Source organism: Zootoca vivipara, chromosome 4 (genome assembly GCF_965207765.1).
Source record: "Zootoca vivipara chromosome 4, rZooViv2.hap1.1, whole genome shotgun sequence".
Taxonomy (NCBI): Eukaryota; Metazoa; Chordata; class Lepidosauria; order Squamata; family Lacertidae; genus Zootoca; species Zootoca vivipara.
Genome location: NC_142587.1, coordinates 20,597,465 through 20,622,824, shown reverse-complemented (window position 1 = coordinate 20,622,824; position 25,360 = coordinate 20,597,465). Strand labels below are relative to the sequence as shown.

Here is a 25,360-nt window from a genome sequence, read left to right as displayed (position 1 = left end):
GTTGAACTTTATGAGTCATTTCCATTGAACTCCATGAGTTATTTGATATAGTGAAAAATATATTTTATTTATATAAGAACACAGCCAGTTACGTCTTGTATGTTTGTTGAATGGTCATCTACTGGGCACTGCCCATGACACAACTGGCAGCAAGTGATGCGAGCCATTTTTGCCGCATTTGGACATAGCGCTAACCCACCCTTCCCAAGTCTGGTGCCCTTCTGATGTTTCGGACTGTAATTCCTATTAGCACCAGCCAGCATGGCCAATAGTTGATGGGGTGGTAAGAGCTATAATCCAACAACATCTGGAAGATACCAAGTCTGGGAAGTGCTGCACTAAGTCTTTGGTTTGTTGAACAAGCCAGCATCAAACACACAGCTGTTCAAACAACCCAGTTTGTTGCCCCAGCTTGCCCTGTGAATACCCAACAACTACGCCTAACCTTTTGTGTTGCCTAAAAAGGCATCACTCCATGCCCAGTTCTCTTATCACTGGCTAGCTGTAGAAATGGTACAGGGAACACAAACCCTCTCCTTATGGGAAATCTTCCACAGCTCTTGGCAAAACCCGAAGAAGAACCTTCCTAAAGCATTCCTCCCTTCCATCATTCCTATCATGACAGTCCTCTTCGTAATGGATAAGTACTGAAACGTATAGATTTATAAACTGTATCAAAGGCTCTATCATTTACCACTGGGATTTCTTTTAATTAAATGGAGTGTAGAGTACATGTAATGTAGTAGCCATCTCTCTGTGAAAGCTAGCTTATCTACTACTGAGCAAAGGAGCAGACTGGAAGTGAAATAACAGGCAAAGTTCATGTGCTGAACCATTTTGGCCACTATCTTTTGTTGTTATTGTAGTTAAGAACTTCAGCTGAATTGAATTTGGTAAAGGCTGTAAACATTAAAACAGAAAAGTGCACGTGAGTGCTGAAAACTGTTAACTTATTGTAAAGAAAATAGTAACGAAATACACTTACCAGCCCACTTAAAGCTACAATCCAGATGTAAGACCCAGAAGTTAAAAGCTACAAGACAAAAACACACAGTTTAAAAATGCAACTTATATTACACAATGCTTTGGTTGACTATTGCTATCAATAAATGAAGTAGCAGATATCACAGTAAATCTGCGTAAGTAGGAAAGTGATTGAAACCGAAGGAGATAGAACAAGAAACAAAGCTAAACCACAACCAATGAAAACACCTGTGTGGAAACAATTTACCAATTAAATATTTTGGAATATGGTGTTTCACTAATGGTGCCTGGTTGGTGGGGGGGGGGAGGGGGTTGAGGGGTTGAGTCCAACTGCGTATATAAAAAGGAGAGGGAGAATACAGTTGAAAAACCATGCACCAATCTGCTGACGATTGTTGTGCTGCAAAGTGCAACTGGATCTGACCATTTTTTCTTCAGAATTTACTTCTACGGGCAATGATGAACTGAAAGACTTTTCTTCATTAGACTCCCCATCTCTACTATTTAAAAACCATGGGTAAAATACTTTAAACAGAGAGAAGGGTTGGAAAGTAGATATGAAGTTGCAGAAAGATGAAACGCAAGAAGATGCTGAAGCCAGGGAAAGAAGTATTTAAAAGGAAACGGTTGTGTATATAGTGCAGGAGAAGCAGAAATGAGTAATAACCTGACAGTGGCATATTCATTCCCCCTCTTCTGCAAAATGTTAATAAAAAACCAACCCCAAAATAAACATGGAACAGATGAATAAAAAACTGGCAATTTCCACTGGCAGTTGCATTTGTTTTATAAATTATGCTATTGTTATGTGCAGCTCTTCAATCTTTTTAGAACTTTCGGTGTGTAACTCTTTCTAGATTAAATATTATTATTTTTTCAACAAGTCTTGCCACTGAATTCTGACAAACTGCTTGAATGTGTGCCATATGTTGGACAGGCATTTACCCGGCACGAGAAAAGCACATTCAAATGACAAAACCACACAATCGAGCAAAATCTCTGTTGCACATGGTGAAGTTTTTAACGGCACACCTATCAGTTTGTCATGATAAGAAAGGAAAGCACAGCAAGAATAACTGAAGCTGAGATAAACATCTAGACTAGATGCTAGCAGTTATCGCCTTACTTGTAAGATAAAAATGATCAAAATAACAGACTTTGCAGACCATGTACTTTATTTTCCTCTGTTATTAGGAATAATGAATGGCTCTGTCAGCAGAGCCAGGTTTGAGGCTATACTCATGGGATGCCTTTCCACTTTAAGATTCCAAACATCAGCATCTGAGCTGAAGTGTATTAAGCAGAATGCACTGCTCTGTTAATTGTTCAGACGACAGAGACTTCACATCTATACCAGGTCTGGCTGACCTAGGTCCCTAAGACTCCCAGTTCAAGGCCCAGGGGCTCCAGTAGCCTCCAGTTTTCTTAATTTGTTTAAAATACTCATTTTTAAACTCCAAGGAGAACCATCTCACCCTACCTAATCAATAAAATTTTGACAATGGGAAATACTACAGACATGCACATAGCTGCCAAGCCTCCCATATTCCCCGGGAAACCCCCGTTTTACCAGCCGTTTCCCGCTGGCAGCCCGGATTTTAAAAAAACCCCGTAAATCCCGCGGATTCTTACCGACCCAGGGGAGGCTCCTTCTGCACATGTCTGGAATCTCTGGACATGCGCAGAAGGGATTTCTGACGCTGTGGCCATTTTGGAAATGGGCAGCGCATGCGTAGAAGCAACTTCCGGTGCTGCTCTGCCCAGTTCCAAAATGGCTGCAGTGCGACTTCCGGCGCTGCGGCCATTTTGGAAATGGGCAGAGCATGCGTAGAAGCAACTTCTGGTGCTGCTCTGCCCAGTCCGAAAATGGCCGCAGCGCGACTTCCGGTCGCAGCGCGACTTCCAACTACGGATTTTTCAATCTGGAAGTTGGCACCTATGCATGCAGAAAGTGGGCTATTACTAACCATAGCTGCCAAGTCTCCCGCTGAAAAATGCGGGATCAGCAGCGGCGTGGCACCGGAAGTCGCTACTACGCATGTCTGGACATGCGTAGAAGCAACTTCCGGTGCTGCGCTACCCATGTCTGGGCACCGGAAATCGGGCGGCGCCAGCACCCAAAATGGAGCCTCTGGCAGGTAGGAAATCCAGGGGATTTCCAGGATTTTTTTCCATTCAGGAGAACAGTGGGAAACTGATTAAAATCCGGGGGTTTCCCACGAGAAATGGGAGATTTGGCAGCTATGCCACTAACAGCTATGGAACAAGGTGTCTGGATTACCGTCACGAACATTTGCAAAATTAGCGAGCACTTCAGGTTCATCATGCAACCCCATGCACTGCAGCATGAATTGAAAAGTTTCCAATTCAAACAATTATATTGTGTCTTTGGACTAAATATTTGGAACAGATTATATAATACGGGGGAGTTCTGGAAAACACTGCAAGGAAATGAAAGTTGCTGCACTGCTAAGTAAATGAAAAGCAAGCAAATCAATACATACTGTACCTGCAAACCCAATATATAGACCAGTGTCTTGTTTGTGATGGAAAACTGGCCTAGAATTTGTGTCACTTGCACTCTTGGAATGGAGCAATAAAATGGTACAAAAAGAGCAAATACAGGGCCCAAGCTGTTGAGACAAAATACAGTACAAAAATGGGGGGTCAATCGAATTTGTACAAAAAGGCTTCAGCCTCTCTCCCTTGACTGAATTTGAAGTCGAAACATGTCTCTCAATCTATTAAAAATGTTAAATGCTGTGCCTATCTTATTTAGAGCAAAAATTCTAAGAATGATCAGAGGCTTTCCACTCCCCAGATTGATGACAACAACCCAGAAGGCTGAGAGAAAGACCCTTGCCTGCTTCCCATCTACACAACCCTGTCCATCAGTAAAACTGCTATTGCTGGATGAAGAATGATGAACCAGGTCCACTCTCATCTTAGCACCTATCTAGCACATCAGAGGTGAGTGATTTCACCTGCCTCTTTTCTGCATCCTTTTTTCTTCTTCATACTTGGTTTTTTTGAAGAACAACCAAGAGACAGAAAGTAGGAACTGGCTTTCACAGAAAGACTTGTTTAGAAAACTGTGCCCTATAAAAGCAGTAGGAATATATTCATAGCTGCCAAGTTTTCCCTTTTCTCGCGAGGAAGCCTATTATGGATAACTTGGCAGCTATGAATATATTTCAGTATAACAATGGTAGCTTATTTTGAGTAGCTACTTTTACTTAAAGAGCAAACAACAAAAGAGCATAAAACACATAATATTTCCGGGGGGGGGGAGCAGGGGGCGGGATGCAGTTTATCAAATTCAAGTAGAAGAAAAGCAAGAAAACAGGAATTTCAAAACTCTGATTCATAGCCCTTTTCAAGACACATCACCACCTATTTAGTATCTCTGTGAATAATAACATGAAACCATGTGCGTAGAGGTGAAATCTCAAGACCAAAACACACAAGTTTTTTTATTGCAGCAAGGTCACACCCAGTTATTTTTTTCAGAAGCATTTCTCTGGCTCTCCCACTTTGTTGCACATACACAAGGTACTTTGAGTTATTTTGTTCTCTCTTAAGCACATTCTCCTGCAAAGACCAAATGTTCTCTAGCCTCATACATTCTCTTAGCATCATCTCCCTCAAAGGATAGAGAGCAATACTGCAGCTGGGTGAGCAAGGGGCCAAATGTCCTTGTTTCTTGTGCTGCTTTTCACAGACCTGGTGACATGCATTTTCTCCTCTGCTGTGCTGTCTCACTGATTCTATCTTTAGTGTCTGGCCATGCTCGGGAGCAGTGGCTCTAAGAGAATAGTGCTACTGCCATACTGGTTTTGCGGGAAACTTTAAGACAGGCAGCCATGCTTGTGTACGGGGCTTGAGGCCAAGACTGTGGTGCAACGCATAAAAGAATATGATCCAGGCAGTGGCGTAGTGAGGTGATGCAACACCCAGGGTGGCAAATTGCAATGCACCCAGGGGGGGAGCGGGGGCGCTACGTAACAACGCATGCGTTGTTACATGGTGGGGAATCACCGCCCCTGCGCCTCCAAAGCCGCGCACCTCCAGCGCCAAGCTCGAGGTAGAAAACCCGCTCGGTGCGGCATGCCCGCCACACCAAGCGGGCTTTTTACCTGGAGTTTGGAGGTTTGGAGCTTTGGAGTCGCGGGGGGGGCACCGATACCCCACCACGTAATGACACATGCACAGTGGAACCCGGGGCGGACAGCCCCCATCGCCCCCCCCATTGCAATGCCCCTGGATCCAGGAAACTGCAGTGCTCATGTACGTTTTGTGTGGTCTTAGGCAAATCACTCTTTACGGAAGTATTACTAGGTTTGCAAATGTAAACAAACAAACAAACCATTAAAACAGAACACCAGCATTTCCTCAAAAGCCAGTCAAGGCTTCCTCCTTCAGTTACAACAAGAGCCCTCAGAGAGCTGCTACCTCATTTGATTGAAGGAGGTAGCCAGTGGTCTTCTAAAGTCAGCATCAAGTCTCAGGTGTACATTACTGGTACTGTATTCTGTTTCGCCATAAATCAACAGAGCATTGGCCTGGGGAGGCATTAGAACCTCAAATCAGAAAATTGTTGGTGAGCTATATTTTTAAGGACATTTTAAAAATTAACATTCTGACACGCGTAATGCAAGTCAGTGTGGTGCTCTTGCATGTAAAAAGGTTTTTAATATGGAAAATACCAGTATAAACTGAAAATGCAGTCCTATCTAATATGTTTGAAAAAGATAAGAGAGCCCAGTATGTATTCTGTCACATGGCAACAACTAATCACAACCAAGGTTCTGGTAGTGCAGGGGTTCTCGTATGGCAGACAAGAAATTGAATGTCAGCTGTATTTCCCCCCTATAATTCCAGTGAAGCCAGTGTGGTGTAGTGGTTAAGAGCGGTAGACTCGTAATCTGGGGAACCGGGTTCGCGTCCCCACTCCTCCAAATGCATCTGCTGGGTGACCTTGGGCTAGTCACACTTCTCTGAAGTCTCTCAGCCCCACCCACCTCACAGGGTGTCTGTTGTGGGGGAGGAAGGGAAAGGAGAATGTTAGCCGCTTTGAGACTCCTTCGGGTAGTGATAAAGCAGGATATCAAATCCAAACTCTTCTTCTTCATCTTCATCATCCATCTGTATAAAGCCATGTGTGGACAGGTCTTTGATAACGAAGATGCACAGGCAAAAAATTATCCAGAAGCATCCTAACCATGTAGTTCCTTATTCTCTGTGCTTTTGAGGTTTTGCAACTCTCTATCACAATGCCCATTTCTTGTTACGTAATATGTTTACTTACAGAAGAGGTTTCTGTCAAAGTGCTTGTATATATAAAATAAGTTCAGCCTTGTCTGCACATGCACCAAAATAAGACTATAAGTTGGATCAGATTAATGGTCTATCTCACCTAGCATCCTGTTTTACAGTGGCAGCTTCAAGCATTTGGGAAGCCTACAAGCAAGCATGAAGGCAACAGCTCCTCTCTGTTGCTTGCCCCTTCCCTCAGTCATTAGTATTAACAACTACATTACCTCTGAACAGAGAGCCTATATTTACAAGTCATGGTGAATAACCACAGCAAATTCCTGAGGTTATTTATGCACTGTGTGAATAAGCACTTTCTTTGGTCTGTCCTGACCTTACTGTGAAAAGCTGAGTTCTAGTACAATGTTCTAGTATTGAGTTCAACATAGAAGACTCTCTCTCTATCCCCTTTTTCCATACTATAAGTCTCTATAAACCTCTGTCACAGGAAGGGGCGTAGGAAAAGGGGGGGCGGTCCTCCCCACGTGTCATCCCTGGGGGTGTGTGTGACAAAATCCTGGCAGGGCGCGATTGCGGGTGCGATCGCCACCGCACCAGATTGCACCACTCTGGGTGCCCAAGAGGCTAGCTCCGCTGCTGGTGACAGGCAGAGGCATGTTAGGATCTCTTACCCACAAGAAGGATCATGGCAGAGACACATGCCCGACTGGCATGTTCCCTCCCTCCTGGTCAATCGTTTGGGAGCTTCAAAAGCTTTCTTCAGCCTGAACATCACAGCGACTGATGCCTACTGACATCAGCACACTTACAGATCCGCAGAGTTTGCATACAGTAATTGCGTAACAGAACTCAGTAGCACAGCATTTGGCTAATCTACGTTTATTTACATATAAACACACATGGAGCACAGCAACATGGCTCCCTCTCTCTCTAGCATCAGGCAGCAAAGAGAAAGAACAAAGGACAATAGTCCCTCTTCAGGAAACACAGTAGCACAAACATCCTGTTTCCGTCACGTCCGACTGTGGAATGAAAACATATATCATCATGTGATAGACAACAATCCCATGAATGCAGACACGGGGAATGAATCTCTAACAAGGCATACCTAGACTCCCTTGTGCCCTTGCCCATCCCTTGTATTCTGCTGAGGTGCTCAGAAGAGCCTGCATGCCTCTTCTGAGCAGTGGAGGAGCAGCCCACCAAGTAAACAGATGGGCTGAGGCCAACCTGGTCAACCACTGGGTACGTCCCTGGTCACAGGGGTGGATAACCTTTTTTCAGCCCAAGGGCCAATGTGCCAGCAACCACAGGCCAGTGATGGAAGACTAAGAGGCAAAGGAGGGCATAGCAATGGATGCAATTCTTTCCTTTGTAGAGTAGGCTACATTCCAGTCATAGAAAAATCAGAGGTCTCTACATCATTCAATCCGCCATCAACACAAGCAAGTGACATTGTCACAGTTTAAAAACACATGCCAGCCAGGCAAAAACAGTCAAGTGCAGAGCCAAGTCAGTAAGAGACACTGTTTGGGGGTAGAGTACCAGGGACTAGTAAGAGAGATCTGGAGAGCAAGATTTTGTTCCTGGGCCTGATGTTTCCAACCAGGCACTATCATGTCTCCTTTGCTGCCAAGTTTCTCTGACCTAAAAAGCATTAGTGTTTGGTCTTTTATTGTTTTTAAAACCCAGAGCTGCTGATATGAGGTGGGAGGAGAGACTTCATAATGAGGAGATGGGGATATTTGACAATAGGGTGCTGCATGTGCAGTCAAATTGTACAATCTATTTATCAGCTTTGAACTCTGTAACATCATTGTGCTGCATAAGTACTACTGTGCTAGAAGTTGATAGAGGGTAGAGTCAAGGAAAGGAGTTACAGTGGAACCTCTACTTACTACCATAATCCGTTCTAGCGGCCTATCCTTTAGGCTAAATGGGTCGCTGGTAGAAGCACCGTTGTGCGCATATGCAGACAACAGCAGCTGCTTCTGCGCGTGCGCAAATGGCAGAAGCCACTTCTGCCGTGCGTGAATTGCGGCAAACCCAGTATTTACTTCCGGGTTTGCCGCGGTCGCGACTTGGATCGGGCCCAAGTAGAGGCGGTCGTAAGTAGAGGTTCTACTGTACTTCAGTCCTGTCTGGAGTTTTGAGACTATAATTGTTTCCAACAGACAATGCAAAAGAGACTTTCCCATGATTATCAGACTTCCCCATTATCTCTGATCACATGGTATATGTATCGATGGTGGGGAGTCAAATGTTGAATGCACGTCAAAACTGAACATGTCAGGGGAAAGGGTAAAACTGTATGGAAAAGCATTCAGATATTTGGCATTTGAATCCAGCTGCAAATAAATGTCATGGCACTGTGGATTATGTAAATTTAAAAGCAGCTTCCTCCTTTTGGCCTGGCCAAAGACATTTTGCAGCCTGGAATGAAAGTTATTTCAGATGCAGAAACTGAGTGGACTCACAGTGGAACAACATCATCTGCTGTACCTGAGGGTAGATTAGGAGTAGAGGCGGATTTGGAGAGAGCAACCGGTTCAGTTGCACTGGGTGCAAAGCCTCAGTAGCACCACAGGGGGCACTGCAACTATTATGTAGAATGGAAGTGAGCGGCCGGGGGCACCAAATTTTGGCATTGCACAGGGCTGAAATTTGAGACCCCAAGTTCCACCACTTTTTTTAGCAGGCTAGCTTTGGGGGCTGCTGCAGCCCCAACCCGAGGCAGCTGCCATATTGCTTAATGGCAGTGTACTTTGGAAACATGTTTTTTAAGCACAAACAAGAGCACCACAAATCACATAATCCATAAATGGAATCATGTTTAATGCATCATTGAAGTCGCACTAAGTACTATTTTGATCACATGCCTACATTTTTTAAAAAACAAAACACCTGAGCATTTCATTGCTTTTTGGAAAGACTATAGTATAAAATACTAAGCAGGTGACAGCTTATTAAAAATCACATAGCATATTAATAGCTTGCCTCTTAACACCAGTTAACTGTCAGCCTCTTAACACCAGTTAACTGTCAGTAATTGAACAAATATGACTGCAAACTTGATTACATTTACAACTCATGGACTGATTTGCATTAACTGGTGTGGAATTTACTCGTAAAAAACCCCCCACACTAAAATCAAGAGATGCTTCAGGGAATTGACATACATAGATACCCCAGGTAATTTCCTATGGAACGACTGCTTTTTAGTTTAGGCTTCTATCATCCCATTCATTATGTAACACAATTTCTTCTTTTTTAAGTCAGGAAGGTCCTGAAAACCCCACAAAGCAGATGATACAGAATACAGCACCATGGCCCTTTCAAAACATTTCCCATTTCTTTGTCACAGAAACCCACTAGATGCTTAAAGTTGTTTAGTCAGACCATGATATACAAAACCTATCTACCCCACAAAACCTCACTTTTCACCAAAACCTGATACTTGTTTCTAGGTAAACAAAACATTGGCTAAATGTCAAGTAAACATCACAATTCTTCCCTTTTTAGTGTGGGAAGTTCTGCTTTGAGTGGCTTGTCTAGCTAATTAGATTTTATTTGTGGATGTGTACCCTTGCTTGCCCTAGGTGTCCTCTTACTGCTAAAGGAAAATCACACTCTCATTCCCATTTTATATGTGAACTAGCTGACCCGGCCACGCGTTGCTGTGGTTCTTTCCTGTGATTCACCCCACCCTGTCCCGATCCATGACGTATCCTGCCCCTCCTCCCTCCACCCCGGCTCATCCCTGTGTTTTGGTAGGATACCCTTCCCTCTGTTGTCCCTGGGGAGTGTTGCCCCCGCGCCCCAGTATCTCCATACCTTGGCCCCCACCCTTCAAAAAGGAACTGTTAGGTTCTGGGTTTTATTTCCCAGCATGCACTTTTGTCTGAGCCCTCTGTTGTCCCTGGGGAGTGTTGGCCCCTACCCCCGGTATCTTCCTACATTGGCCCCCACTCTTGGAGAAAGAAATGTCAGTTTCTGGGTTCCATTTCCCAGTATTTACTTTTGTCTGAGCCCTCTGTTGTCCCCTCACCCCTGTATCTCCATACATTGGCCCCTGCGCACGCATCGTGAACATTTCTATATATTTAGATTACGGATTGGGGGTGATGATGCGCCCTGGGACGCAGAGAACTACTTAAAAAATCCCGAGCCGGGGGGGGGTGTCAAATAGTGAAGCCCCACAACCCCGTAGCAACAGACAGGCCCAGACAGAAGGAGGGGGGGGGTCATATGGGCCACTTGGCGCGGGCCTCTGAATCTAAATATATAGATGAGGAGAACACGCCCCCATGTATAAGATACCCTCTAATTTGGGAGACTCAACATTTAGAAAATGGGGGGAGGTTTTCCAGAGCTGTTGAGCTTTTTTTCCAAACATGCGTAGTAGCGACTTCCGGTGCCACGCCGCTGCTGATCCCGCATTTTTCAGCGGGAGACTTGGCAGCTATGGTTAGTAATAGCCCACTTTCTGCATGCATAGGTGCCAACTTCCAGATTGAAAAATCCGTAGTTGGAAGTCACGCTGCGACCGGAAGTCGCGCTGCGACCGGAAGTCGCGCTGCGGCCATTTTCGGACTGGGCAGAGCAGCACCAGAAGTTGCTTCTACGCATGCTCTGCCCATTTCCAAAATGGCCGCAGCGCCGGAAGTCGCACTGCAGCCATTTTGGAACTGGGCAGAGCAGCACCGGAAGTCGCTTCTACGCATGCGCTGCCCATTTCCAAAATGAGCTTTTTTTGGGGGGGGACATTCATGCCACAAAGAAACCACCAAATGGCTGTCCACTCACCACCAGCTACTGCCTATCGCCCGCCCAAATGCCGCTGCAACACCCAATCAAAAAAAGGCCTTGCCACAGTAACAAAATCCTCGTCTTATACATGGAAAAGTATGATGCCTTGCTGCCATCATGATATGAAGTCTGGACCTTGGTGTCAAGAACCATTTCATGGTACAATGCCCTCACAAGAGGGCTGAGATTTTGATATTTGCAACAACGCTGAGCATCCACACCATAGCCCATCCGGCAAAAATATAAACACCTTCATCTTACAGTAGATATCATATCTAGCAATTTTAACTTTCCCCTCTGCTTTTCTGACCTTTTTTTTTGGAACTGATGAAGTAAGGTTTGGTCTATGAAAACCACGATCTGTCGGTTTCTTTTTTAAAGGCTGTTAACACGCTACAACACTCTTGGGGGGGGGGGGAACGAAGCATGAAAAACATGAGGTGAATAGATGCTGTCACTTCCCATACTGTTTTTTTAGGTATACTTCAGCCATAGGGAGGGGAAATGCCATCAACTCCTTAAAAGTGTAGTCTGACCTAATCACTCGTAAGAACAACATGCAAAGGGGAAACAGTTGCATTTGAAATGAGTAGCGAGGGCAAGCACCACACAGAGGACTTAACAGAGGACTCAACAAACTACTGATAAAGTGAGTAGAGGGAAGACTATATTTTGTTCTTTTCAAAATAAGGCATTTAAACTGCTGTGGGAGTCCAATCTGATGTGACTATGAAGCAGGCACTTCTTTCGACAGGAGAAGCAATTTGTGGAGAATATTTATGATACAGCAATGTTCATAGAAGCATGTAGCAGGGCAAATTGGCAATGAAACTTAATGGAATATGCAGGGATGGAGAACCTCACAAGAAGAATAAGAAATCAAGAAGAGATACTTTTTAAAATAGAAGGGGGGAATTTATTGATTATTTGAAGACATATTGCAAACAAATTAAAACATTAGCGGGATTGACATAAACACGTGCAGTAAGAGATAACTAAGGGGAGGATAAAGGAAAATTTATAAATATATTTGAATTGGATACGTAGTAACAAAAGGATATGAAAGAAATAACTGTAGAAGGGAGGGGAGGGAAGTCGAGGGGAAGGTACCGTAAATTAGATTTGTAAAGTGTTTGCTTTTCTGGCTAAAATGTTTCTATAAGTTGAAAAATAAGAAGCATGTAGTAGGACTGTAGTTAACATCTGTTGCAGGAATACAAATAACTTTAATTTCAATTGCAACATTGTTAGTGTTTCTAATATAGATATTGGGGTGGGGGGTTAGAACTGGAAATTAACCCTTATATTAAAAGAGTACTAGAAGAAAAAAACTGGTTCAGTACAAGTTTTTAAAGAATAAAGGATAGGTATTTATAGGATATGTAGTAATATTAAGCTGTAATTTACAAACTAGTTTAATCACTATTCATGTTTAAAGAATGCAATATTGACTTTACAGTTCCCTTTTAAAAATGAATTTTTTCTTTAAAACTTTTTATTTCTAGGATGTTTTAAAATGTCTTTCCACTTTTCGGGAAAAATTGTTCTAAAGTAGTCCAGCCCTATGCATGTTTTACAGTATCTGGTGCTTTTTAGTTTAGAAAAAAAGGGAATCAAGAGGGGACATACAGAGGTGTGAAAAGTTCCACACGGTATGGAGAAAGTAGGCAGAGAGACCTTTTCCTCATTCTCTTCCAATATTAGAACTCAGAGTCACCCAATGAAGCTGGAAGTTTCAGGAGACACAAAAATAAGTGTTTCTTCACACAGCACATGAGAAAACAGAATTTTCTGCTGTGTTGTGATGGGCGCCATGCAATGACTTTAGAAGGGGCTTAGACAAATTCGTGGAAGATAAGGCTAGCCTATTTATAATGGAGGGGTGCTATCTCAAGTAATGGAAGCGATATACCTGTGGTATACCTGTGAATACCAGTTGCAGGTAAACACAAATGGAGAAAGTGCTGTTGGACTCGTGTCCTGCTTTTCGGCTTCCTATACACATCTGATTGGCCACTATGAGAAAAGGATGCCAAACAAGATGGGCTTTGTTCTGATCACAGAGGGACGCACATGGCACTGTGGTCTAAACCACTGAGCCTCTTGGGCTTGCCGATCAGAAGGTTGCCGGTTCGAATCTGCGCAACAGCGTGAGCTCCCACCATTGCTCTGTCCCAGCTTCAGCCAACCTAGCAGTTTAAAAGCATGCCAGTGCAAGTAGATAAATAGCTGCAGCGGGAAGGTAAACGGCGTTTCTTTGCCCTCTGGCACTCATCACAGGGTCCCGTTGCGCCAGAAGCGGTTTAGTCATGCTGGCTACACGCTAGCTCCCTCGGCCTGAAAAGCGAGATGAGCGCCGCAATTCCATAGTCGCCTTTGACTGGACTTAACCATCCAGACGTCCTTTACCCTTTTTTAGCTACCTGTTCTGACCCCCCCCACTGGCTTTTGTTCTTACCCCCCCCCACTGATTAGATTTACTCCAAAAGAGGTATGCAGTCCCCACATGACCCAAACCTGTCCAGATTTATATGGACACTGTGTCTACTGGAGCTTACTTCCAAGTAAGCATTGACAGGGGGCTTCAATCCTCGGATAACATCCAATGCTGCTTGCCCACTCATGCAATGGAAGCTAGTGGCGCAACAGGAATCCCTGGTTTCTCTGAGAATCATAGAATTGTAGAGCTGGAAGGGACCTTGAGCATCCTCTAGTCCAACCCCCTGCAATGCAGGAATCTCAACATGTGGTTCCCCTGTGTGTCATATGACCCTTTGGAGCAGATTTTTGGAGCACACAGTGGGCTACAGGGGGAAGGGAAGGGAAGAGAAGCCCTGTTGTGTGTGTGAACGTTCACACAACATTGGTTCTCACTCCAAGTGGTGTATTAACAGGTATCACAATGTTTCATTGTTTATGTTGAACAGTGACCTTGTAATATACTTTGGCTTTTTAAGTGGGGCAGAAAAATAATATTCACAATGCATTTTCTCATATATATTTTATCCCACAGTAAGTTTGACCCCCCCCCTCAAAATAACAGCACACTCTTATATTTATAGTCAAAACTCAGTTCCACTGTGTTCAGTGGCACTCATTAAGATAAACACGCATACGATTGCAGCCTCGGACTTTTTATTAAAGAACAACGGCAAATCATACACTTTCAAAAAGTTTTGTCATTGATTTCAGTGTGATAATGATCGTTGCACTTTATGTATATTTGACAGCTAAATCCTATTTTAATGTACCAAATCTGACAAGTTGAGGTTGGTTGTGTATCTTTTAACCACTCCATTAGAGAGAAAGGTTATATGCATGCTGGTTTGTATCACTGCAGAATGTATGTTTAATGCATTCAACAACTCATTTTGACATCGCTAGGGTTCTCTGCCAAATTAAGACATTAATAGATATGACACTAAGAGTTTTTCACTTTTCACGGGCAATCACATTTCAAAACTGTGCACAACTATGGTATATCCATATGCTATGTTCCTGCTAGATACTGGTCATCCTAACCTCACATTGGCAATAATTCAATATCATTTTGGGTATGGACACCTGCATTTATTTCACTCATCCTCTCTTGATATTTTGACAGGCTTTCTGCTTTATGAACTAGATAAATTTACAAAGCTTTTTTTAATCTATCACAATATTGTCCCCGAAATCAAAAATCTGGAAAAGGACATTTGATTCTTGTATTGAGTTTGAACAGAATATGGAACGGAACCGGTATACTTAAGCATAAAAACATACTAAAATGTTTCAAAACCTTCTTTATTTTGCAGTTGTGAGCTCTGATTTGACATTGTGCATGTGCAACAGCCTTTAAAGAAGGCTAGAATTGCACCAATCAGCCACAGAGTGAGAAGAGGGATAGAGGGGGGCTTTTCAAAGTTTAATCAAGCGCATACTTAACTTTGTCCTATTCAAATAACCCAGCCTATTTGTGGAGCTCTCACTGTCCAATACCATCTTCCATACACAACTATAACCATGCAGAAATTATTGAACTGGAGGAACGTCTCAGTCCACCAATTCCCACAGCCCATGAAAACAGACAATCAGCAGGATTCCAGCTTCCTTTAAAGAGCTTTGCAAATGCTGTGCTGGCTGTGAGATAGGGGGATCACATCTACAGCTCCTCTTCCATGCATTTCTGTCTAGGGATGCAAATACAGATGCCAGCTTCTCAGCACATAAATCACTGCTATTTCTTTAAGCACAACAAATTCAAAAACATTTGAAGCAAACTGCTGTTTACATTGCAACTACTGGAAACCCCAAAATTAGGAACCACATACAGTATAAATAATATTGTGAAATACACAGAAGTTGGGAGGAGCAGTTCTATCTATTCATGTCTCCTATTAAAAGCTCCCTGGGACTTGAAACAAAAAATCATTAGGAGTTGTACCAGCAAAGTCTCTTCCTTCCTCTTTTCTGCATCTGTTCTCTCCCCCCCCCCCCCCAAGCTAGGTTAGTTTTTGTACTTGCACAAAATGTAATTCTCAATAAACACAATATGGACTGAGCTCTAAGTTGCTGCTGCTGCAGATATACAGTACTACAAATCAAAGAATATACCCTCATCATTCAAGACAGCTAGTGAGGTGCAGAAATAATGTTACTACAAACTGAACTAATATCCTGTTTTTATTAACTGTGCCCAGGCCCGGCGCTACCATTAAGGCGAGCTAGGCCATCGCCTAGAGTGCCAACATGGAGGGGGCGCTGCGCTGGCCAGCCTGCTGCCCGCTGAGCGCCCGCTGTGCCCAGGAGGCAGAGTGAGGGCTCCGGCAGCGCCTTCACTCTCCGCCAGCACGGCGAGCCGCCGGGGCTGCAGGCAGGCAGGAGAGTGCCTGCCACGGCGCCCGAAAGCTCTGAGCTGCAACAGGCGCTCGCGGGGCCACGGCAGGAGAGCGAGCGGGAGATGATGGGCGCAGCGCTGGAGCAGCCGCCCAGGGGAGGGTCATGCCTTCCGCTTCCGGGTCTCCTGAGCTCACTGCCTTGGCGGCCGGCTCCTCCTCCGCGCTCTGCCTCCTTGAATGGGGCCGGGGGGCTCTGCGAGGCCCCGGCCGCACTGCATGCCCAGAGTATGGCGTCGCCAACATCTGCCTGCACCGGGACGGCGGTGTCTCCGCCTGTGGTGAGTTCAGTGTGGCCGGTGAGTGGGGCACGAGCCAGGTGGCATTAAGGAGCCGGGCCGAACGACCCACAAGGGCGGCTGCGGGGTTGGAGCGAGGGCTTCTGTGTCCTGCAATCCCGTAGGAGGAGGCCGCCGGCGGGGTCGTGCGGCTACCCAGCTCGCTGCGCTCGCTGGGGTGCCCCTGGGGGGCTAGCGCCCTGTGTTTGATATATGATTGGCCGGGGGGGGGGGCGCCAGAAGGTGATCTCGCCTAGGGCGCAAAAAACTCTAGCACCGGCCCTGACTGTGCCACAAGACAGTTTTGCAACACAGTTGTGAAGCAATCTGTGTGGCTGAGGGTTGCTAACTACACAACACACTAGACTGAGCAGAGTGAAACTCCATGTAAGTTTGGGAGCTGAAAGCCACACAACCACTTCTGCTGCCACAACCAAACATTGTAAGCTTTCTAACCACTGTGGACTGTAGATGAATGAACCTAGACTTTATTTCTTTCCTCTCATAAAGCTCATAATTGAGCTCCCACTGACCAACACAACCATAGCCATGCAGGGTGAAAAAATTGTTGGACTAGTGAAAAGGTTTATGAAGTAGTATGTGCAAAGTTTTATTTGGTAAATAAGGAGCTACTGTGCTGAAAGTGAGAGGTGGGTTTGTGTACCGGGGGAGGAGGTTCTTAATGGGCGTGCAATCATAAAATAATATCACAAACTTATTTCCCCCTTTGACACACCGTGAAACAAAGGGTTTGCATATGTGTGAAGAAGTGAGTCTGAGCATGTTGCAGGTGTTTGGGGAGAGGATAGAAACTCTTTAAACAATGCAAAGGCTCAATTCACATGAAAGAAGACCACACACAAAATACTGTATTCGTTTTTGGCAACTTCTAAACTGCTAGAGAGCTGCAGTCAAAGCTTTGACTGCTTTTGTTTTTTTTTTAAATAAATAAATAAATAAATAAATAATTGGCTGCTTCCCTGGCCTCTTGAGCTCCCACCTCCTTTTGCCCACCACTTTCCCTCTAGCAGCACACAGCTGCTTCCATTCTTAAGAATGATGTGAGGATTACAGACAGAAGTTAGTCTGATGTGGCCAGAGAGAGCGGGCCATTGGGACAAGTGGGCTTTGGAATTTCCACTCCCAGGCAGATTGGCTAGGCAATATTTCACAGGGTGAAAAAAATAGCCACATCAGAAGATTTGGCAGTGTATTTTGCAGCACAGCAAGGATTAAGTATTTCTGACTTGGTCTGCCAACAATCCTTTCAGACAGAAAGTTCATTCTGCCATACTGTTCCAAGTCTAGTGTCAGGGTCTCAGTTTCAGAAAGCAGATTTCTCCATTTATTAACACTGCCAGTGAGCATTTAGGTTAATCCTGAAGAAACCAGGGGCATGGTTTAGGCCCTTCCTTTCAAGTTACTAACTTGCTTTATCTCATTGCAAACTTCTGATCTTCTATAGATTGCTGTTTTGAAACCCAAACTTAAAGAGCTGGAATTATATTTTTTAAAAGAAGACGAAATAATTTAACTACTAATTTAACTACTTGGTTTTACACAAGGCTAACCTATTGACCACTTGCACTGAAAAATATGATTGCCTATATTAAACACAACACACACACCCCACTCCTTTCTTCTGTTTTTCTAGGTCTCCTAAACTTCCTGGATATATCAGCTATGGCAACAGCCTGGGCCACCGCTGCCTCGACAGCCCATCAGACTAATAATTCAACTTGCGACCTGTATGAGCACAGAGATACGGCACATATCCTGCTGCCCATGTTCTACAGTGTTCTTTTCCTAATCGGAATGCTTGGAAACGCACTTGCTTTAGCTGTAATCGTTAAGAACAGAAAGAAAATGAATTCTACTACTATTTACTCAACCAATCTTGTTGTATCAGACATTCTTTTCACTACGGCGTTGCCTGGAAGAATAGCATACTATGCACTGGGCTTTAACTGGCCATTTGGAGAAGCACTCTGCAGACTCTCAGCACTTGTCTTTTACATCAACATTTATGCCGCTGTGAACTTCATGACATGCCTGAGCATTGACAGGTTTGTCGCCGTGGTTCATCCTTTACGCACAAAGATCAGAAGAGTTAAATGTGCCACGTATATCTGTTGCTTTGTGTGGTGTCTTGTACTTGCCCAAACCATTCCATTGCTTTTACAAGAAATGTCATACCAGGAAGGAGAAATAATAACATGCATGGAATACCCAAACTTTGAACGAATTCCAAATCTCCCTTGGATACTTCTTGGAGCCTGCCTTCTGGGATATGCATTTCCCCTTGGGATTACACTAGTCTGTTACTCTAAAATTAGTTGCAAACTCTGCCATATTGCAAGAGAAAACCCACTAGCTGAAAAGTCTGGAACCAACAAGAAGGCTTTTAATACAATTATTTTTATCATCGTTGTCTTTGTCATCTGTCTTACTCCGTATCATGTTGCCATTATCGTATACATGATTAAGAAGATTGTGCTTAAAGATATCATTCCATGCAGCAGTCGGCAAATCTTCCAAAAGACCCTCCATTACACTGTTTTCCTGATGAATTTAAACTGCTGTTTGGATCCTTTCATCTATTTCTTTGCATGCAGAGGATACAAAAGAACAATCATGAAAATATTGAGACGTCAAGGAAGCATATCACTATCGAGTGCTGTCAAAACAGCTCCTGAGGAAAGCTCTCGTGATATAGGAGACACACAGTTGTCTCCCCTTTCAACATATTTAAATGGGAAAAGGTGAACACAAATTAACATTTGAAATGTGCTTCCAGAGTTTCTATTTCAGAAAACATTGGTAACAGTAAAAACCATGAACTATTTCTTTTTTTTTAAAGGAGCTAATATTTTTATTCTTCCAGGAGTGGCATGGATTGGAGTGGTGATGTAGCACATGTAGCCACAAGAAAGAGAAAAACTGGCATTGTATTTGCTTTTAAAATTTGGTTTCATGTTTTTGTTTGTCCATGTTACTTTATCATGGGGTGCAGTTATGTCTATTTCTATTTCTGAATCTCAGGAGCCCAGGCAGGAGAGTGAATCACTTTTTGATTTAGGGCTTAGACAGAGAAGCAAGCTAAAATTAAACTGAATGTTTAACTCCAGTTCATTCACCCTTAACACCTATGACTGGCACAAGGGATATACCTGGAAGGAAGCATGCAATAATCTTTGCTTTTCCATAGGTAATTAACTATGTATATAAAATCATCGTTTATATATAAAAGCCTCCTGTCACAAGAAAGGGGTGATTTGCCTAATCTACCAGTGTGACTTTCCAATCTACCATGTAGACATCTCCAAGAATATGCAGTATACTGGCAAACAGTAGAGTATGAAACTACCACAGCTGGGCAGATGGTAAGCAACCAAGATAGGGAGGAGGTCAGAAGCAGGGTGTGGCTAAGAATGGCACTTCTGTTCAGTAGGAAGCAGTCACTGATTTAAGCAAAAAAACACCCTGTCTCTTAGCTTCTAAAAGAAGAAAATACATGTACCGGTAGCATGTTGTACAAGAGGAAGGAGGGAAGGGTTGTTATCTACCATCAGCAACATCTGCATCCTAAAAATCCTTTGTTGAGTCTTCTGGTTTACTTTTCATACTGTTTTGTTTTCCATTAGTGAGTTCTTTTGCATCCTGATCCTTTGACTTTTTGTTTGTGTTCTTGTACCTACGTGCTGTCCTTTCTCAGAATCAGGGGGTCGTTGGATCACGATGGGCTTGTTTTTTTTAAATCCCACGCATACATATAGGCAGCTGTGTTTTGGCAGAAACCAATAACCTTGCTTGGATTAAGGATGAACTATGATAAATTACCGTACTAAGAATGCAAGGGAAGTCATTCATGGAATAAGAGACTGAGGAATGGGTAGATATGCACAAAAACATATATTTTATAAATTCAGCTTTAAAAAATTCTCCAGTAGGAAAAGTAAAGCAGCAGAACAATAGTTTAAAAACTGGCAATTATGAAATATGTGTCTATAAAATGAGAGATATTGTGGTAAAGGGCAGTACCTAGTTTTATAAGGCACTAACTCTCCCAAGAATGAAACCCAGAAGCAGGAACAGGGATTGGAGCTTGGGGTTTGGATGGCATAAGCTACTTGTAGTATTTTTAGAGACATATCAAGTGAAAATTAGGTGGTATGTTTCATTGTGGGAGTTCTGATACCTCCTGATGTTATAAATAGTTGTGGACTGGTACCTAAAAGCAGTTGCTCTGTAGTAAAACAAGCAGTGAACATGTGGCACATGACAGCTGCCCGTGCAGGTGCGGAACAGTGGCAGAGCTCAAGCTAGCAAAAGAACAGGAGTTAACACCACTACCAGTTCTCATGCAGTGTCCTTCCTTCCATTTAAGGATCGATAGATTTTAAAACATCAGAAATGAGTTAGAGGAGCATTCCCACGTGAGCCTGGTACTAGGTAGCATGAAGTGACAGATGAAAAACATCCTGATTTTTAGACTTTTAAGGGTGGTATTTTCTTCTTCTAAAAATCATGTTTGGCATGTTAATAGGGTTTGAGACTCATGGCAATCAGCGACTTTGTTATTTGTCTGAAGGGGAAATGTAACACAATATCTATTCTTTAGGAAAATATACAAATATAGTCAAAGCAAATTAAAACCAACTACTAGCAATATCCAACCTATGTTCATTTCACTTATTTGTATATTCCTGCTATTTTCCTGGACGCTTTAGTTTTATTCTAAGAGCAAGAAAAGTTGGGTCTACAAAAAGGTACCAATGCCACATATGCCTATTATAAACATTGTTGTAATAGCAAACTTGAGCTCAAGCCGAAAAAATGAAGAGCTTTACACAATAAAGGCTTAAAGAACTGGGGCATATTAACTCAATTCCCTTTAATGTAAAGCTAGTGAGGAATGGTGCCCTAAAGCACTGTTTCTCATGGTGGCCTGGAGCCACTTTCAGGTGTGCCTCCTTGCAGCTGCCTGCCCAGCACCTTCTTGCTTGCCTGTCTCACCCACTAGCCATCCCATGGCCTTTTGGTTGGACCAACTCCTTGCATGCTGAACAAAGGTGGTCACAAGATGGAGAAACTGGGGGAAGGAGGAGGTGGGAAATAACGTCTTCCCTCAATGCCAGAAGTTTCGCCATCACGAACCCAATACAATATGTATTAAACCAGGGATGGGGAAACTATGGCCCTTGCGATGCTGTTGGATTGCAACTCCCATCATCCCTGACCATCTTCCCATCCTTGCTGGGGTTAAGAGAGTTAGAGTCTAACAGAATGTGGTGGGCCCCTGGTGCCCTATCTGTGCATTAAACAATACATAATAGTCAACATAAAAAAACTTTTACAAACACACACACAGAGAGAGAGAGAGAGCAGAGAGTATATAATATTCAAAAAACAAACAAACCCAACAACCTGGATGATAACACAGTTCTAGTACTCCTGTATTAATGTTGATGGTGAGACAGTGTCTCGACTAAAGCCATTACTGAGTTGAGATTTGGACCATCAATTGTATCCCACCCTCTTTATTACTACACGACACAAGCTCTTCTCCACCTTTTGCAATGTTCTTGGTGGCTAATGCTAAAGGATAATACAGAATTCTGTCCCTTTAAGCAAGAGAAACCAGGCACCAAACTTTCTGCAGTTAGTATCTGGCGAGTTACTAGCTTTCCTGCTGAGACGCTATAAGTGGAAGTGCCAGTTATCAAGGATCATGAGATGTGTGGGTAATGGGACAAGTTACTTAAGTATCTGCAAATACAAAGGGCATGAAAATTAGTTGGTGCAGACAAACTCTTTATATTTCATTGCAGGTACTTTCAGATATCACTATTACTGTCCAGCAATGTCCCTTCCATTGCATAGAGATGGTAAATGCAATGTGCAGTGGCTTAAGATTCAGCCATCTGCCTGTCATTAACCTTCTGGAAAAGACATACATATATTTAGGCTGAGGTACTGTCAATGCTGCAAAGAGTCACAAGTTATCTGCAAAGTCCTGACATTTCAGATCAGTATCTCATGACCTCCCATTGTGGCTTCATCCTTGGCAATGAAGAGGAAGGAAGTCTGGTGACTAAGCCTGGCCAGAGGTACTCTTCACTTTATAAATGTGGCCTCACAAGGCAAAAAGACATTGACAGTATTTTCAAATGTGATTATTGAGCAAAATGCTGCAGACAAGCTGATAATTAGCAATGGTAATTATTAGTGTTGTCACTAGTTAATCCTTTGAATTGTAGGAAATTCATGTATGGAATCTGAATATATTTGGCTATGAGGAAGAAGGTGGTACCCAGACCTAGAGCTAACACACTCACTGAAATCAATGGAGCAGATTAATTATGACTGACTACAATCTGATTGATTTCATTGGGTGCACAGTATATAAATCTGGACCCAACTCTGTGTCTTTAGGTGCTGCAGATATCATCTTAGAAGAGGCATCTTCCCTTCACTTTTATACTGGAGGGAATGCCTGTTCTAAGCGTGTCCTTGCCACATGCAGCTTTTATTTGTATAAAAATAAAGCATTTTTTAGAAATCTGCCATCTAGTTGAAAATGTCATAGCCCTAGTAATTACTGGTATGTTATCCCCTGAATCAAGTTCTCTCATACAGGAGACCAGAAACCAGCACAGGAACACCATCTCTCCCGCTTCTCTTCCAAAAAACCATGGTTCTCATATCTTCCATAACCAGACATGATATTAGTGTCAGCAGCAAAGAGCCAATTGTACTACTGCACTGGAGAGTTGGTCCCTGCAAGAGTACAGTGTAGTGCACATACCATACTTAGCAGTGACAAAGGCAGAGACAGTGGCGGGATTCCATACAGTCCCCTTGTACTGCATCCTACAGGTCTTTTCAGTCTTTTTCTGAGCTCTAAAGAACAATGTGTGAGCACATATTAGTTCTGTCCCCTAGCCTGAGAGACGTTGTAGCTATAGCTGTGTTATACATAACACTACATATGGGATTTATAAAAGTGAGTAGGCAGAATATGATTTCACAATATCTGTACAACTAGGTCTGTGACCTCAATGGAACCTATTGTTTGGTTTGACTCTTTTCTAAGTATCAAAAACATTTTGAGACATAATAAAAAAATTCCTTCAGTAGCACCTTAAAGACCAACTAAGTTTATATTTTGGTATGAGCTTTCGTGTGCATGCACACTTCTTCAGATACCAGAAGAAGTGTGCATGCACACGAAAGCTCATACCAAAATATAAACTTAGTTGGTCTTTAAGGTGCTACTGAAGGAATTTTGTTATTTTGCTTCGACTCAGACCAACACGGCTACCTACCTGTAACTAGAATTTTGAGACATGTTATCATGTGTAGGAAGGAAGAAAAAAGTCCAAGTCCTTTGGCTCACCGAAACTCACTCTTTGGAGTCAACCTATCATCTTGAAATACATTTAAGAATAACCTGCAGTACAAACTCCAATTCAAACAGCACACTTTTGGAAAAGTTATTTGTATATATATATTTACCACTTGGATAAAAACAAACTAATGTTTCAGTTGCAAAGCTGATGAAATTTCTATACCTTCCTCTAAACAAACATTTAAAGAAAACTAATAGACTAAGGTCAACGCACATCTGTATGCGCTTATACAAGTTACCAAGGTAGAGACACAACATGTGGTTTATGTTTTGAAATGCTTTCTCAGAATAGCCCGAAAACTTCCTCCCAAGAATCTTTCACAACATGATATCCATCAGTAACAAACAAGAAAAGGAAGTGAGGGTACTGCTGGCAAAACACCTTTCTCATTTGATTTGCCACCTCATTATACCTTGCTGCTTCTAACCGCATTAAGCACTTTTTGTGTGGTGACAATATTGATTGGAAGTGATACTGAGGTTTTTCAAGGTGCTGAACCAGTCCTGCCATGCAGCTACTTGTTACAATTGCCAATTTTTGTGTGCACTTTTTCATTTTGAAAAGCATTTCTTCCAAGACAATGGCAAGAAAATAAATCACCAAGTAATAAATGAAATTTTAAAAAGAAAATGAAGTCAAAGCTTTTCTAAGACATAAAAGCTCCCTTCTTTCCGTGAGCAGCTGTCATGGTTTTACGTCTACAGACGAATCCAAGAAAGCCATTCTCTACACAAAGAAAAGGGGAAATAATCATCTCCCTTGATGTTGCTGCTTGGAGTGGTGGACCAGAAAAACAAACATGTAAGGGGCTCAGTAGGATGCAAGGTGATCTTATTGGTTTTATTCATTTATTTAATAAAATGTATACACTGCTTGATGGTAAAAACAACAACAACACACCACGTTTACGAAAGGATAAAACAAATCAATAAAAAAATACTGTACAACAATAGTTTAAAACATGCAAGTTAAAATACTAATGATGCATACATGCCCTCTTCACATGTTCAGATCTGCTCACTGGAAAGGAGCCTGTATCAATGCTATGTTGGATGGCACTAGCAAAAGTGTTTTACTCATTATGGCAAAGAGAAGACTAGATACTGTGAAGCAGCCTTGGGAGATAATAAGCTGTCACATACTGGTCTGTTTCTCTCCAAACAAACCACAAACAGAAGCCAAGGTCCATTCCAGTATGCTGCTCATTCACTATAAGCTGCCGTCCACAAAATCCAGGGTTCAAATGGTATTTGAACCTGGATTACCATGTCTAAGCCCCAAGTTTCATCAAATTCATGAAATATCACTTTCTTGAAGCCCTACCATATCAGAGTAAGGTATCAAGACACTTTTGCAAGATATTGCACCATCCATTTAGACATTTGCGAGGGTGGTGGAAAGAAAATAAGTTGTGATTTTTAAAAAGAAAAGAAAAGGCTTTCGTAAGCCTACAGCTAGAAGTAGTTTTATGAATAGTTTCATGGATATCAACAGTTTTAAAAGCTATGCCAAAGTCACACAACAGTTTGCAACCCCTAAAGTTGAATGCAGGTCAACAGCTGTGTCAACCAAGTGGTTGATAAAGTTTGGGGGTATGCTGTCAGCAGTATGCTGATGACACACAGCTCTATTCTCCTTTACATCTGCAGGCGTAGCAGTGGATGTGCTGGCACTGTTAGTGGGTGGTTCCCTAGACCAGATGGATGGGAGACTGCCAGCTCTTGACGGA

At 42.9% G+C, this 25,360-nt stretch overlaps 2 protein-coding genes across 2 annotated transcripts in view; one reads left to right on the top strand and one right to left on the bottom strand.

Moving 5' to 3' along the window:
- Window positions 1-25,360, bottom strand: part of UBAC2 (UBA domain containing 2) — an 84,062-nt gene that overhangs the window by 30,462 nt on the left and 28,240 nt on the right. Inside the window, exons 5-6 of the mRNA XM_035114308.3 lie at window positions 3,494-3,617; window positions 986-1,033 (exon numbers count right to left, since the gene is read on the bottom strand). Of these exons, the coding sequence (XP_034970199.1) occupies window positions 986-1,033; window positions 3,494-3,617 (172 nt within the window). The remainder of the gene's footprint in view (window positions 1-985; window positions 1,034-3,493; window positions 3,618-25,360) is intronic.
- On the top strand, window positions 11,475-20,895 carry GPR183 (G protein-coupled receptor 183). The gene is made up of 2 exons (XM_035114307.3): window positions 11,475-11,716; window positions 17,874-20,895. Exon 2 carries the CDS (start codon window positions 17,903-17,905, stop codon window positions 18,983-18,985), a length of 1,083 nt encoding a protein of 360 aa, XP_034970198.1. The 5' UTR covers window positions 11,475-11,716; window positions 17,874-17,902; the 3' UTR covers window positions 18,986-20,895.